The sequence below is a fragment of the Botryllus schlosseri genome, chromosome 3, assembly GCF_051294905.1.
Source record: "Botryllus schlosseri isolate E-star chromosome 3, Bs_hap1, whole genome shotgun sequence".
In the NCBI taxonomy this organism is placed as follows: Eukaryota; Metazoa; Chordata; class Ascidiacea; order Stolidobranchia; family Styelidae; genus Botryllus; species Botryllus schlosseri.
In genome coordinates this window covers 14,053,578-14,068,027 of record NC_137238.1, presented here as the reverse complement: position 1 = coordinate 14,068,027, position 14,450 = coordinate 14,053,578, and the positions used below count along the sequence as shown (strand labels likewise).

Here is a 14,450-nt window from a genome sequence, read left to right as displayed (position 1 = left end):
TGTCAAATACTTTGCAATGAACACATTTGCGTGGTTGAGCTTTACATCATCAAGCTGTTATTTGTAAATCAAGATTTCGGTAAACTTGTAAATGTATCGTTTAACTAACTGACATTTAGTGATTGGGAACCACACCAAACGATACACATCCATCTCCGAAATACTGCATTGATCTTAATTTCCATCATCGTGATAATCGAAGTACATTTCTTTCGAATTCATAACAATAGGCTTTTCTATGGTATGATAACTTTTTGACAAGTTATGCTTAAAAGATTGGTTGCATATCACTAAAAATAATATACCACACATATTATTACTGTTACTCCATTCATCGGTATTTTTTCCGTTGTCGATTTTCAAACGAGTAAAATTTATTACTTGAGTTGCTCTGCTTAATGTAAATGTAAACTCGCCCGTCTTTCAACAACAAACAATGTTAAAAAAGTATGCAATCAAACACAACAAGTTTTACGATACTAATTATTATCCCACATAACCCATTTCTTACCGAAGACATATGAAATATATTCATGTTACACGAAAACATTCGCTCATGCTACAAACCTGTAAAATGATTGGTGGCGATTTCAAACTATTTCGATACCTCAAGAACTTTATTGTCTGAATGGTTGTTCATGTATCGTAATAATCAAGTAGTTCAACACAGAACTAGTATTAACAGAAACACCAGAGTTGTTTACACAAAAGTTGTATGTGTACAGTATACAAATATCATGTGTAAGTCCAGCACAATTGTGGTATCCATACGAGTTTAGTTAACACAATTTACGACACCGAGGTCGCCTCATCTTTCGTAAGACAACAAACCAAGGCTTCAGGATATGTCCATGTCATAACAATAAATCAGCTACTCCAACAACAGAGTACATATGTTTTCTAGTTACGGTGCTTACATCTTACACACAAATCGACCTACTTTGCTAACGAAAAGTGCTGAGTCATCACATGGTTGTCCTCACAACAATACAACTAAAACATACTATCATACAAAATGGTCGTTATAGTTTGCACACCCACGATACAACGTACAAGTAGCAAGTCTCGAGAATCCAGTTATTCAAAAAAAACGTGAAAGTGTTCCTGCGCCAAGTCGTTATGTTGACGAAAGCGTATATTGTAATATCATGATCGATTTGCATTCGTTGGTCACAAAATGTCACTACTCTGAATAATTATTTTTCACTCAAAAGCATACTTGTCGCCAATCGTTTTCATCAAGCACGAGTTCAAGAAACCTGCTACGACATGAATTCCGATTTAGTTTTACAAATATTTTATAATTGTTTTTAGTGACACTATATCAATGTCATCAAGTTGAGTGTTTACGATATTAGTGTGTAGGTGTGTGTGTCATACTTGGAGGATCCGTATTACAATTGACTCGAATTGACTAAATGTACGAAGGGTTGAAATGTTTCGAATCGATTCATAAGTGGTCTTCGTTGTGGTTTTCGTCGGACATACAGCACGAACTAACTGTCGACTCCTCTCTGTTGTACAGCTACTCGGTAATCGAAATGCATTAACATGTAAACAACGATCTTGTTTCGTCACACCAAAAATATGTTCACTGTCGCGATACTCTGCACAAGACGTGCATAGCCTTTTCACACTCGTAATAGTAAACCAACGTCAAGCGATAACTTTTAACAAGACCAACGACACTGAACCCACGACGTTTACCTATGTAAAATTACCACTTTCACTTACCAGTCCATCGTTTACCTGACTAAACATATTATTTTCCTTTGGAGATCTGACGTTTACCCAGAGTAAGAAACCATTTTCACTTGTAAATATATTTTTTCCTTGGCTAACAAACCTTTTTTCACTTGGAAATATATTTTTTTCTCTGCGTAACAAACCTTTTTCACTTGGAAATATATTTTTTCTCTGGGTAACAAACCTTTTTCACTTGGAAATATATTTTTTCTCTGGTTAACAAACCTTTTTCACTTTGAAATATATTTTTTCGCTGAGCAACAAACCATTTTCACTGAGCAACCAACCATTTTCACTTGGTGGTCCGTCGTTTAGCCGAGTAAAAATATCATTTTACTTTGCAGATCTGGCGTTTACCCAGTGTAACAATACATTTTCACTTGGAAAAATACTTTTACCTAGAGTAACTAATCATTTTCTCCTGGGTAACAATCCCTTTTCGTCTGGAAACTATCATTTAACTGAGTACCAATACCGTTTTCACTTGGAAACACATTTTTCCCTGGGTAACAATACCATTTTCGTTTTGAAAACTGACAACCACACCGGCCAATTTGATATTTTTGTATATTGTTACAACGAACAGTGACGGAAATATACACAGACTACCGGTTTCAGAGTATACCTCCATCAGTCGTATCACATCAATATCATCGGTTAACCACATACAATATGCTCTTGTACACAGAAATGCGTGTTTTCGAAAATTGGACAATAGGCTTCGATAGTTCTGTGATGTCCGGGTTCGTGCTTTGGGTTTTCCAGAGTCAAAATGTCTGAATAAAACACCTCCTTCACGATGGTTGGTATGTGGATAACGGTGTTCGGAAAACGGTTGGATTTATGTCACCCATCGCGATAACAATTCCAGGTCGAGTTTTCCTCCCGCATGTTTACTATATTGTGTCTTTATTGGTCAATGTATGTCTCGACATTCAGTTTGAAATCGGAAACCCTGATAAGTATGTAACCGGATCCGGATATCAACTCTGAATCGATAAACCAATGAGCAATATTCAAAGTAAACATGTTACACCCTGTGTTTCCACGAAAAAATACCATCCAGACATACGTCGCGCTTGTTTGCCCACACCAGTATACCTGTAAATGGAGGTGTGTGACATTGCATGCAATGTGTTGGTATACAAACATCGATCCACAGACATTATCATAGCCGGTAGTTTTGATGTAGATCGAATGTCACCCGATAACAATGCCAATAAGCCACATTGCAATGACTCTGAGTCAATCTGAAGCATGACATACAGACACACAAACATGGAACCGTAACATGGGTTATTCGCACGACGGTGAAAGTGAACAATACAGCATATACCAATAGAGCGTTCACAGTCGAATATGCGAACCGTGCACAATCATATTCCCAGGTTTTTGCTGGATATGTACGAAACCGATAAATCGATACATTTCTTTTCCCTGGACATCAATAATACAATCGCCATTCAAATGCATCGCTCGAATGTGAGGTTCGTCGGGTGTAAAATCCATGTCAAATAACACCAAAGTGTGCCTTCCGTGTTTTATTATTTCCACCGACGCTTCTTGTCTGTGTCGTAACACTATGGTGTGGGGAGTTGAAAAACGGTACTTTGTAAAACGGATTGACATGACCAACAGAATCGATGTCAATAGTGACGATGTCGTTTCAAAATGTTACCGATCTATTGTGGCGATGACCGTTTCGAAATGTCACCGGACGAACTGGACCCTTACGATGATGTGTTTTATGATTGCGTGTGAAATCGCGAGGTAGTGTGGTGTACGATTGTAAACTTCACAGAAACACACCTTATTGGATCACAGTATCAGTCCGAGATTTGCAGAACCACTGTTCACGATATTTATCTGGAGTCGTTATGTGGGAGTAGCGACATCCCGTGATTTAGTGAAAGACTGATCGCAATCATTTCGAGCACCGTACTTCGATAGTTCACATTGGTGAAACGCTGTAGCCTCAGCAGAAAACTTCGGTCTCGACAACATGATGGATATTCACCGATGTATCCAATTGATCTGGGTGGTCTGTCTGCAGATAGGGTCATAACTATCTTGTAATGTTACAACGCGATAAAACCATCGAGTAAATCAGTGAACGGTGTCAAAATATCGATGTAATAGCGCAGACTCAGAGTCATTGCAATGTGGCTTATTGGTATGACATTGTTATCGGGTGACATTCGATCTACATCAAAACTACCGGCTATGATAATGTCTCTGGATCGATGTTTGTATACCAACACATTGCATGCAATGTCACACACCTCCATTTACGCGTATACTGGTGTGGGCAAACAAGCGCGACGTATGTCTGGATGGTATTTTTTCGTGGAAACACAGGGTGTAACATGTTTACTTTGAATATTGCTCGTTGGTTTATCGATTCAGAGTTGATATCCGGATCCGGTTACATACTTATCAGGGTTTCCGATTTCAAACTGAATGTCGAGACATACATTGACCAATAAAGACACAATATAGTAAACATGCGGGAGGAAAACTCGACCTGGAATTGTTATCGCGATGGGTGACATAAATCCAACCGTTTTCCGAACACCGTTATCCACATACCAACCATCGTCAAGGAGGTGTTTTATTCAGACATTTTGACTCTGGAAAACCCAAAGCACGAACCCGGACATCACAGAACTATCGAAGCCTATTGTCCAATTTTCGAAAACACGCATTTCTGTGTACAAGAGCATATTGTATGTGGTTAACCGATGATATTGATGTGATACGACTGATGGAGGTATACTCTGAAACCGGTAGTCTGTGTATATTTCCGTCACTGTTCGTTGTAACAATATACAAAAATATCAAATTGGCCGGTGTGGTTGTCAGTTTTCAAAACGAAAATGGTATTGTTACCCAGGGAAAAATGTGTTTCCAAGTGAAAACGGTATTGGTACTCAGTTAAATGATAGTTTCCAGACGAAAAGGGATTGTTACCCAGGAGAAAATGATTAGTTACTCCAGGTAAAAGTATTTTTCCAAGTGAAAATGTATTGTTACACTGGGTAAACGCCAGATCTCCAAAGTAAAATGATATTTTTACTCGGCTAAACGACGGACCACCAAGTGAAAATGGTTGGTTGCTCAGTGAAAATGGTTTGTTGCTCAGCGAAAAAATATATTTCAAAGTGAAAAAGGTTTGTTAACCAGAGAAAAAATATATTTCCAAGTGAAAAAGGTTTGTTACCCAGAGAAAAAATATATTTCCAAGTGAAAAAGGTTTGTTACGCAGAGAAAAAAATATATTTCCAAGTGAAAAAAGGTTTGTTAGCCAAGGAAAAAATATATTTACAAGTGAAAATGGTTTCTTACTCTGGGTAAACGTCAGATCTCCAAAGGAAAATAATATGTTTAGTCAGGTAAACGATGGACTGGTAAGTGAAAGTGGTAATTTTACATAGGTAAACGTCGTGGGTTCAGTGTCGTTGGTCTTGTTAAAAGTTATCGCTTGACGTTGGTTTACTATTACGAGTGTGAAAAGGCTATGCACGTCTTGTGCAGAGTATCGCGACAGTGAACATATTTTTGGTGTGACGAAACAAGATCGTTGTTTACATGTTAATGCATTTCGATTACCCAGTAGCTGTACAACAGAGAGGAGTCGACAGTTAGTTCGTGCTGTATGTCCGACGAAAACCACAACGAAGACCACTTATGAATCGATTCGAAACATTTCAACCCTTCTTACATTTAGTCAATTCGAGTCAATTGTAATACGGATCCTCCAAGTATGACACACACACCTACACACTAATATCGTAAACACTCAACTTGATGACATTGATATAGTGTTACTAAAAACAATTATAAAATATTTGTAAAACTAAATCGGAATTCATGTCGTAGCAGGTTTCTTGAACTCGTGCTTGATGAAAACGATTGGCGACAAGTATGCTTTTGAGTGAAAAATAATTATTCAGAGTAGTGACATTTTGTGACCAACGAATGCAAATCGATCATGATATTACAATATACGCTTTCGTCAACATAACGACTTGGCGCAGGAACACTTTCACGTTTTTTTTGAATAACTGGATTCTCGAGACTTGCTACTTGTACGTTGTATCGTGGGTGTGCAAACTATAACGACCATTTTGTATGATAGTATGTTTTAGTTGTATTGTTGTGAGGACAACCATGTGATGACTCAGCACTTTTCGTTAGCAAAGTAGGTCGATTTGTGTGTAAGATGTAAGCACCGTAACTAGAAAACATATGTACTCTGTTGTTGGAGTAGCTGATTTATTGTTATGACATGGACATATCCTGAAGCCTTGGTTTGTTGTCTTACGAAAGATGAGGCGACCTCGGTGTCGTAAATTGTGTTAACTAAACTCGTATGGATACCACAATTGTGCTGGACTTACACATGATATTTGTATACTGTACACATACAACTTTTGTGTAAACAACTCTGGTGTTTCTGTTAATACTAGTTCTGTGTTGAACTACTTGATTATTACGATACATGAACAACCATTCAGACAATAAAGTTCTTGAGGTATCGAAATAGTTTGAAATCGCCACCAATCATTTTACAGGTTTGTAGCATGAGCGAATGTTTTCGTGTAACATGAATATATTTCATATGTCTTCGGTAAGAAATGGGTTATGTGGGATAATAATTAGTATCGTAAAACTTGTTGTGTTTGATTGCATACTTTTTTAACATTGTTTGTTGTTGAAAGACGGGCGAGTTTACATTTACATTAAGCAGAGCAACTCAAGTAATAAATTTTACTCGTTTGAAAATCGACAACGGAAAAAATACCGATGAATGGAGTAACAGTAATAATATGTGTGGTATATTATTTTTAGTGATATGCAACCAATCTTTTAAGCATAACTTGTCAAAAAGTTATCATACCATAGAAAAGCCTATTGTTATGAATTCGAAAGAAATGTACTTCGATTATCACGATGATGGAAATTAAGATCAATGCAGTATTTCGGAGATGGATGTGTATCGTTTGGTGTGGTTCCCAATCACTAAATGTCAGTTAGTTAAACGATACATTTACAAGTTTACCGAAATCTTGATTTACAAATAACAGCTTGATGATGTAAAGCTCAACCACGCAAATGTGTTCATTGCAAAGTATTTGACACAAACAAAATATCGAATGGAGACTTCGGTTTCATTACCAAGCTAGTGAAAATTGTTTTCTGTTGGCCAGGTAGGACACAATTGACAAACATCGTACACATTGTATCTTCGCGATGGTAACGACTTTCAGTGGCTTGGTTTCATGTCGGGAATTATTATTTGAGGGTTCAAGAACAATTTCAATCAATACTACAAATGAACAACAATGCAAAACACGTTTAGCAAATAACAGTGTAGCAAGTACTTTTTCGATATTACGAGTGTTGGGCACTGGACACTTCTAGTTGAATTGGATGCATCTAACAAACATATCACAATTTACTTTTGCAATAATCAAAGTCTTAGAGTGTATAACCTCGCGATATTTTACATTTAGCACGCACAATGGGGAGTTACTGAAATGATTAAGAATTGATCGCTAGCTTCGAACGGTACTCGGTACTCAAAGTGATATTTTCACACTCTGTAAAGTGCATATGTTTCAATTCTCTGTCACAAATTCTGACAATAAATCGTTGGATTCAATAGTAACGATATTGTAATATACTGATTCTACACTTAGTCGTTTCAATTACCCGTTGGGAATCGGGATAATAAAGCATTTTGTATCGGATGTTCAATGTATGAATACTGGAATTATTACATCTTTAGTGCTGTTTATCGCAAACGATAGATTTTAATAATTGTACTGATTGTTGAATGTAATAATACCGATATTGTCGTTTCATCTTTAGTCTTGGTTACTGGAAATATTTTCTGATATCCGCGATACGCAGAGTGATTTTTACCAAGGTGGAGTAATTTTCCTATCAAGAACATTTCAGACAAGTATAGTTTTACAGCCTAATATGTTAATAACATTGGTACTGAAAAGTTTGTTGCTGTCATAACATTTACCACAACGCGGGGTCTAATTAACGCAAATAATTTAATAATCAAGTCATGATCAACTATTACATATGTCGAATCAATGTGTCAATTCATATGTTTACATCATGATAATTTTTGATATAACGCCTGCGTTCGATTGTAAGAAATGAATTCTCAACTACGTTGGTGCGTTCGTTCAAATCTCGTATACTAAAATGTAATATGGTAATCTCAAACCTCGCACCGAGTAGTATTTACTTTGGTTTATAAAATATACCGAGTAGTAATTACTTTATCTTGCGGCATAGTAACGACTTTTACAGTTGAACAAAAAAGACGAGTTGGTGGTATATGCCTAAAACCGAACTTGATATGATTGTGGGTTGTAGTGATTACTTGCGTAGTCTTGTCTACTTTTCGTATGGACACTTTTTGCTTTGGTTCGGTGAGTTACAAACGGATTTACTTGACAAAGTTTTTGGATTTTACTCTTTTGTTGATGGCAAGATGTTAAAATGTTGAGATGTCATAGTGATAATATTTCTGAAACTCTCTTTGACAAACGTAAAGACAGGTCGCGAATAGAGTTGTAATGTTTCATTACTTGTTTCGAATCAATGTGCGTATAATCTCTAAATATGACTGGGTTGAAAGTTGTTAGTCATGTTTGTCAATCTATTTCAATTCACACAATGTCAAAGTCTAAATATTTCATTCTGGATTATTTGGATTTACCTTTAGTACATCCCACGAATGGATTCCGACGCCGCGCTATAACATTTTTGATGATAAGGACTCGAGGATTTTCATGATAGAGTTGACGAGGGATAAGATGTGTGTTTTTGTTAAGAGTTTCATTTCATGTTGATAAAGACAATAACTGTATAATGCACATACTTGTGATTCTTGATTCTTGTAGAGTTATAGTTGTGAAAACAGCGGCGCTGGTGTGCGAATAATTCAATGTGGCTGAAAGTCGGCGTCAGTAATATTCGGGTTACGGTCGAGTCAAAAGATCACGAAAAGATTTCTCGAAATAATTAGAATTGTACCGAATTAACACATTCAGATACGAATCAACTTGAGCTGTGTAGTAAGTTTCATTTCGGGTTGGCAAATTGATACATTGATTGAATATTCTCATAATTCTTATCGCGCAACTAAAGTCAGCCACTGTTCGAAGTGTCAAAACATATAGCGACCACCAGAAAGTGTCAAATTGTTGGTTTACGAATCACCGTCTGCGCCGGCTCTGTGACAAAATAATTACCGAAATATTACCTTGTGAGCGATCGGTATGTCTTTTACACCAAGTCACTAAAATGGTTATACCCGAGACATTATCTTGTTAGCGATCGCGGGATTTTCAATCTATTTTACACTTTTTGAGGTGTTAATTTACGAGTGCGGTTATTTGTTGGTCGCTTTTCGTGTCGTTGCTGAATACTGAATACTCCTGTATGTAATAGTACTGACTGGATTAGTGTAATAATCGATTCGATAGTGCGCGCTCGAAATCCTCACATCAGGACGCGTTTCCAAAACGGATGTATTTAGTGGGTCACAAATGTCGAAACGCGGTCGCGAACATCTGTTTTTCAAAATCACACAATGCACTGTGGTTTAGTCAATTTCCTGTTTAGCGATACTCGTGACTATTTACTTGATACATATTCAACACCGTGTGAGAGATTCCTATACCAGAAAGTACGATATGCCGACGCACCCATAAGAAACAATGGCACATCACCAGAGATCCCGTAAGAATACATGACAGACACATTATCGTTGTTAGCATGTCGCCGCACGTATACCTAAAAACATTAGCATGCCACCCCCGGTTTTCACGTTAGCATGCCACCGCCGCCTATAGCAAAAAAGGCGAGTCACGACCCCGAGTTTTCACGGCGAATCACGACCGCGGCCTATATCCGAAAAGGCGAGTCACGACCGCACCCATAAGAACACATGACACCTCACCAGAGATCCCATAAGAACCAATGGTACACCACCAGAGATCCCGTAAGAAACAATGTCACATCACGAGCGATAGGGGGTCTGAAAGGGTTCCATCACCAACACGAGTTTTCACGGCACATCACCGACGAAGCCTATACCCGAAAGGGTACCATCACCAGAGATCCCATAAGAACACATGGCACCTCACCAGCGGAAGGGGGGGTCAAAAGGGTGCCATCACCAACACGAGTTTCGCGGCACCTCACCAGAGATCCCATAAGCCACAATGGCGCGTCACGAGAGATCTATATAACTACTGACGGTGGCAGAGGTTTCCTCGTCTTCTGTCACGTCGGTCCCATGATGGCTGATGTTGTCGCCAGCTTTCAACAGGTTGTCGTCTATGAATGATGTTATACGTTGGAACAAATCCTCAGGTTTCTCATCTGGCTCTTGTTGAATTTCTGCGAAATCCAAGAAATGGGCTCCTGTTCGCTGGAACCCGAAGTGAGACCTGATAGTTTGCCAAATCGACTCCATAGAAGTGCTCTTCTGAATAAACATGTTTCTGGAGATGATCGGGCAGTAATTTGCTACTTGACCAAGCATGAGTTCCAACAATTGCACTTTTTGATGGGCCGTTTTTCTTCGGTCCTCCGGAGCATTTCCGTCGTCGTCGGTGAAACCACGTGTAGCATCGGCTTTCGTGTAGCGTTGCCACGTTGCGTTTTCGGCGAGGAATGGTGCAAAGTTAGCGTCCATGCTCAAGCAGTATTTGAGATTGCTCTTCCAGCTTTCAAAAGATGTGATCGTCTCCGATTTTGTTAGACACCACTGCTTCGGTGCACGCGCCGAGGCTGACATTTTCGTTTCCTTGGTGAGAGTTTCGATTCCTTGACCGCTGCCACCACGCCAGTATAGAGCCTGTATTCCCTATAGGCACCAAGAACGATGTCGGCTTACGACAGAAGTTTATTGCAGCAAAAGAGAACCCAACACCGCGAGCAACCGTTATATAAAGTAATTATGTGATGACACCAATCAATCGCAATCAGCGGACAATCAATTAACAGGAGCCAACATTCGGCTCCGTTTAAACACAACACAAAACAATATTGGCGGTGAAAGGTATCCCATGGACTTCAAGATTGTTTCGCCTCATATGCAAGTCAATTTCATCCGTACTACATGAATTTTCTGCACTGGTCTGTTTTAGTTGTCTCACATCTTCCTCAACGGATGATTTCCATGTTTCGAGATCTTTTAGTAATCCTTCAAGTTTATTCATGTTTTGTTTCTGGTCTTCATATTCCTTGCAAATAAAAACTTGACTTTGCTCAATATCTTCAATTTTCTTATCCAGCATTGAGTTTTGCGTCTTCAATGTTGCCATTTCAGACGAGATATTCTCCATGGAGTCATTAAGGGATTTCATCTCTTTTGCCATCAAGTCAGATCTGGTAAATAGCTTGTCGATACGAGTAGATAGCTTGGTGATTCCATCGTTGATCGATTTTTGAAATTCTGTCATCGAGTTTTGAAAGGCCTTTTCGATGATGGATTGCAGCATGCTTTCAAGATTTTTTGTTATTCTTTTTTCCATGGAGTATATTCTGGATGTCCAATCACGTTGTTCAGGGTTCTCCATCATAAAGTAGGCTACAGTTAGTTTCTAAAGACTTAATACAACCAAATACTCCTAAGGTGCATCATCCTCATGATAATTTCCATGATCAGACTGATCGAGACGTCATGCGATGCACAATCCTCGTTGTTGGAGTAAACTTAAGCATCGAATTTTTTTCACTGCCGAAAGCAACTGTTTCACTGACATGAAGAAGTTGCCACCATTTGACTGGCGGTACATCCCAAATCTTGCTTCTGTCGGATCGGACATCACTTTTCCTGAGAGTATGTATTCAATACCATATTTGCCCACCAAATAACTCGTGAGGTCAATAATGGCACCCATTGTCTGGATACAGACGAGCTGATGAACCAGTGTTCTTGCTTCGAGGAGATGGGGCAGTTCTACTCAAATAACTTGGCAATTTTGGAAATATATTAGGAATAGCATTCGGTTTCAGACGAAGTCTTAATAAATCTGCTGATTTACGCTTGCGAGCACGGCGCTCTGTCTTGTCACAGGTAGGCCTACTTGTTACAAAATGGTCCCGAGTGAAATGTTCTGAGCAAACCCTGTGGTTCACCGACAGTGTCCAGGTCTGCCTCGGTATCGCCCTGATCCATTTCTCCTTAGATTTTTCGTCCCGTGGAAACTTGAACAGTGTAGCAGTCGCACCAGTTTTACTACTATACCTGTACTCTGTGCTGCACCCAGGAATGCAACATGCATATTGTATACCCCATCCTAATTATCAGTGATAGTCATTGTCCCTGGGTTAACAAAGTTAAAATAATAATGTGAACCGATAGAAAGGCAGCTAAATGACTTAGTAGTAGTTATTCATATAAAGAAACAACTTAGTAAAAATATACAAATCGGATGAATTGCCTGGGCAGGTATTTCAAGCTACTAATACAATACAAGGAAGCCTTTATATATGAGGAATTATGCTTTCAATTAAATGACTTGATAAACTACTAAACATGCTTCGAATACAACCAAGAGCCCCACTAGTACAGGTGTTCCTGACAACTAATAATATATCAAAACAGTTGCACGAAATGTAGCACAATACCGGAAATTTATACTGGTATTGCCGGCACACTAGAATATGGATATCTGATCATCCATCACATACCATATATTAGTCTACATCCTCAAAATTGATCTAAATCTAGGTAAAATAAACACTGCAACATCTCCTTAACCGCGAGAACCGTCCGACTCAAGAGCTCAGCGAGAGTGAACTCTGAACAAAGAACATGTGGCACTCCTGTCGCTCGGCGCCGAGAGTGATAACGAGAGAGTGCGTCATCCCGGAGTTTTAGATATCCCTGTTCATACCTACCCAATGCGCACCAATCAGAACCGGATAAATCTCCAACAGATTCTGTGTTGACATCCCATTCAGGATGGCCTCGCGACGCGATTGGAATGTTCTTCTCATCCGATCTAATATTGTTTTATTGTCAGGTACTCTTTTGACGTATCGGTTCTTATTGCTATTTGGTGTACCTCGATGCTGCGCTCGTCTTCTCTAGGGTATAATTTCTGACTCTGTAAGACAAAATAGATCTTTATTAAAACATGGCCGGTTATCGGTGTATCGGTACTACTTCTTGGCAATGTACCTTCTAAACTGCAAGCATGGGCACTAGGGTTGTCCAAAATTTGAAAAATCTTAAAAAGTGTCCGTGATTGTGTCTCATTCTATAGATTATTGATAAAAAACAACAATTAGCCTGATAGAAGCTTACAGAAATGCCGTTAAGATTTTGGTCAAAGCGTTTGAAAGTAGCTGCTCAAGAATGGGCGTGCCACCGACCATAGAACGGCGAGAAGACTAGTAATCGAACAACAACGGCTCTTGATTGGCTAATCGTCTATGCTTCAATGATCACGCCAGCAGCAGCTTGCTGATTAGGTGTTCAAGAAGATGGCTACCGGCGGGGATTCTGAGTGCGCATTGTTAGTATTTTGGCAGGTGGTGATTTAAAATTGATTCAGGACATGTTGAGTTACGAAATACATGATGAACAAACAACACCTGCTTCACAAAACCTTTACAGCATGACTGCTTTATTGTAAACGAAAAGGGCTGAAGTCTACATGCCGTGTTTTCATCGAGATAAAGCAAAGGCGCTTATGCAAGTGTTGAGCGAATTCACCGTTTCAGTACGCATCCATCATCAGTGAATACAAATATATATAGCTTAACAATGACACTATACTTTGTGTGATCTTATTGGGCTGAAGCTGTAGTATATAGGTGACGTTTTGAATGCTCTAGTGATTGGCGGAATCAGCCGGTTATGCTTGGCACTTATCAGATGCTTACAGCAAATTGAATGCACTTGTAGGCGTTGTTTAAGTCATTAATGAAAACGCAGAAAAGAGGTGGTAATGTACGCACACTCGTACAGGCTATGCTGGATATGGTATCTCAAAGTCCTTATTGATCCCGCTGAAAAGAGGTGAGAAGAAAAGCACAGACTATGCTGCATATAGTATCCAGCATAGTTTGGATATCATATCCAGCATAGCCTGTGCTTACCTTACACCTCTTTTCTGCAGCATCAGTAAGGACTTTGACAACTCTTATAAGTGAATTCAATTTGCAGTAAGTATAACTGCCAAGCATAACCGGCCGATTCAGTCTATCCCTAGAACCTTCAAAACTTAAACTGTATACTACAACTTGGGTCCAATAAGATCACACAAATTAGTCAAGCTTTATATTTGTATTCACTGATGATGGATCCCTTCTTAAACGGGGAATTCGTTCCCCACTTGCATAAGCACCTTTGCTTTTCCTCGTAAAAACACGGCATGTAGGCTATAGCCGCTTCCTTCACAATAAAGCAGTCATGCTGTAAAGGTTTTGTGAAGCAGGTGTTGTTTGTTTCTCATGTATTTCGTAACTCAACATGTCCTGAATTAATCTGAAATCATGACCTGCCAAAAAACTAACAATGCGCACTCAGAATCCCCGCCGGTAGCAGACTTCTTGAACACCTAATCAGCAAGCTGCTGCGGCCGTGATCATTGAAGCATAGCCGATTAGCCAATCAATAGCCGTGGTTGTTTGATTACTAGTCTTCTCGCCGT

The 14,450-nt window shown here is 39.1% G+C and overlaps 1 protein-coding gene and 1 long non-coding RNA gene across 2 annotated transcripts in view; both read right to left on the bottom strand.

Moving 5' to 3' along the window:
• Positions 1 to 12,661, bottom strand: part of LOC145435844 (uncharacterized) — a 47,812-nt gene extending 35,151 nt beyond the window's left edge. Inside the window, exon 1 of the long non-coding RNA XR_013914065.1 lies at positions 11,743 to 12,661. This is a non-coding gene — a long non-coding RNA (uncharacterized LOC145435844). The remainder of the gene's footprint in view (positions 1 to 11,742) is intronic.
• LOC145435388 (uncharacterized) lies at positions 10,037 to 10,836 on the bottom strand (the record flags this gene model as incomplete). Its single annotated transcript, XM_080312662.1, has 1 exon — positions 10,037 to 10,836. A coding segment is annotated over exon 1 (543 nt), but the record flags the coding sequence as incomplete, so codon positions are not given.
• Positions 12,662 to 14,450: the final 1,789 nt, after the last annotated feature.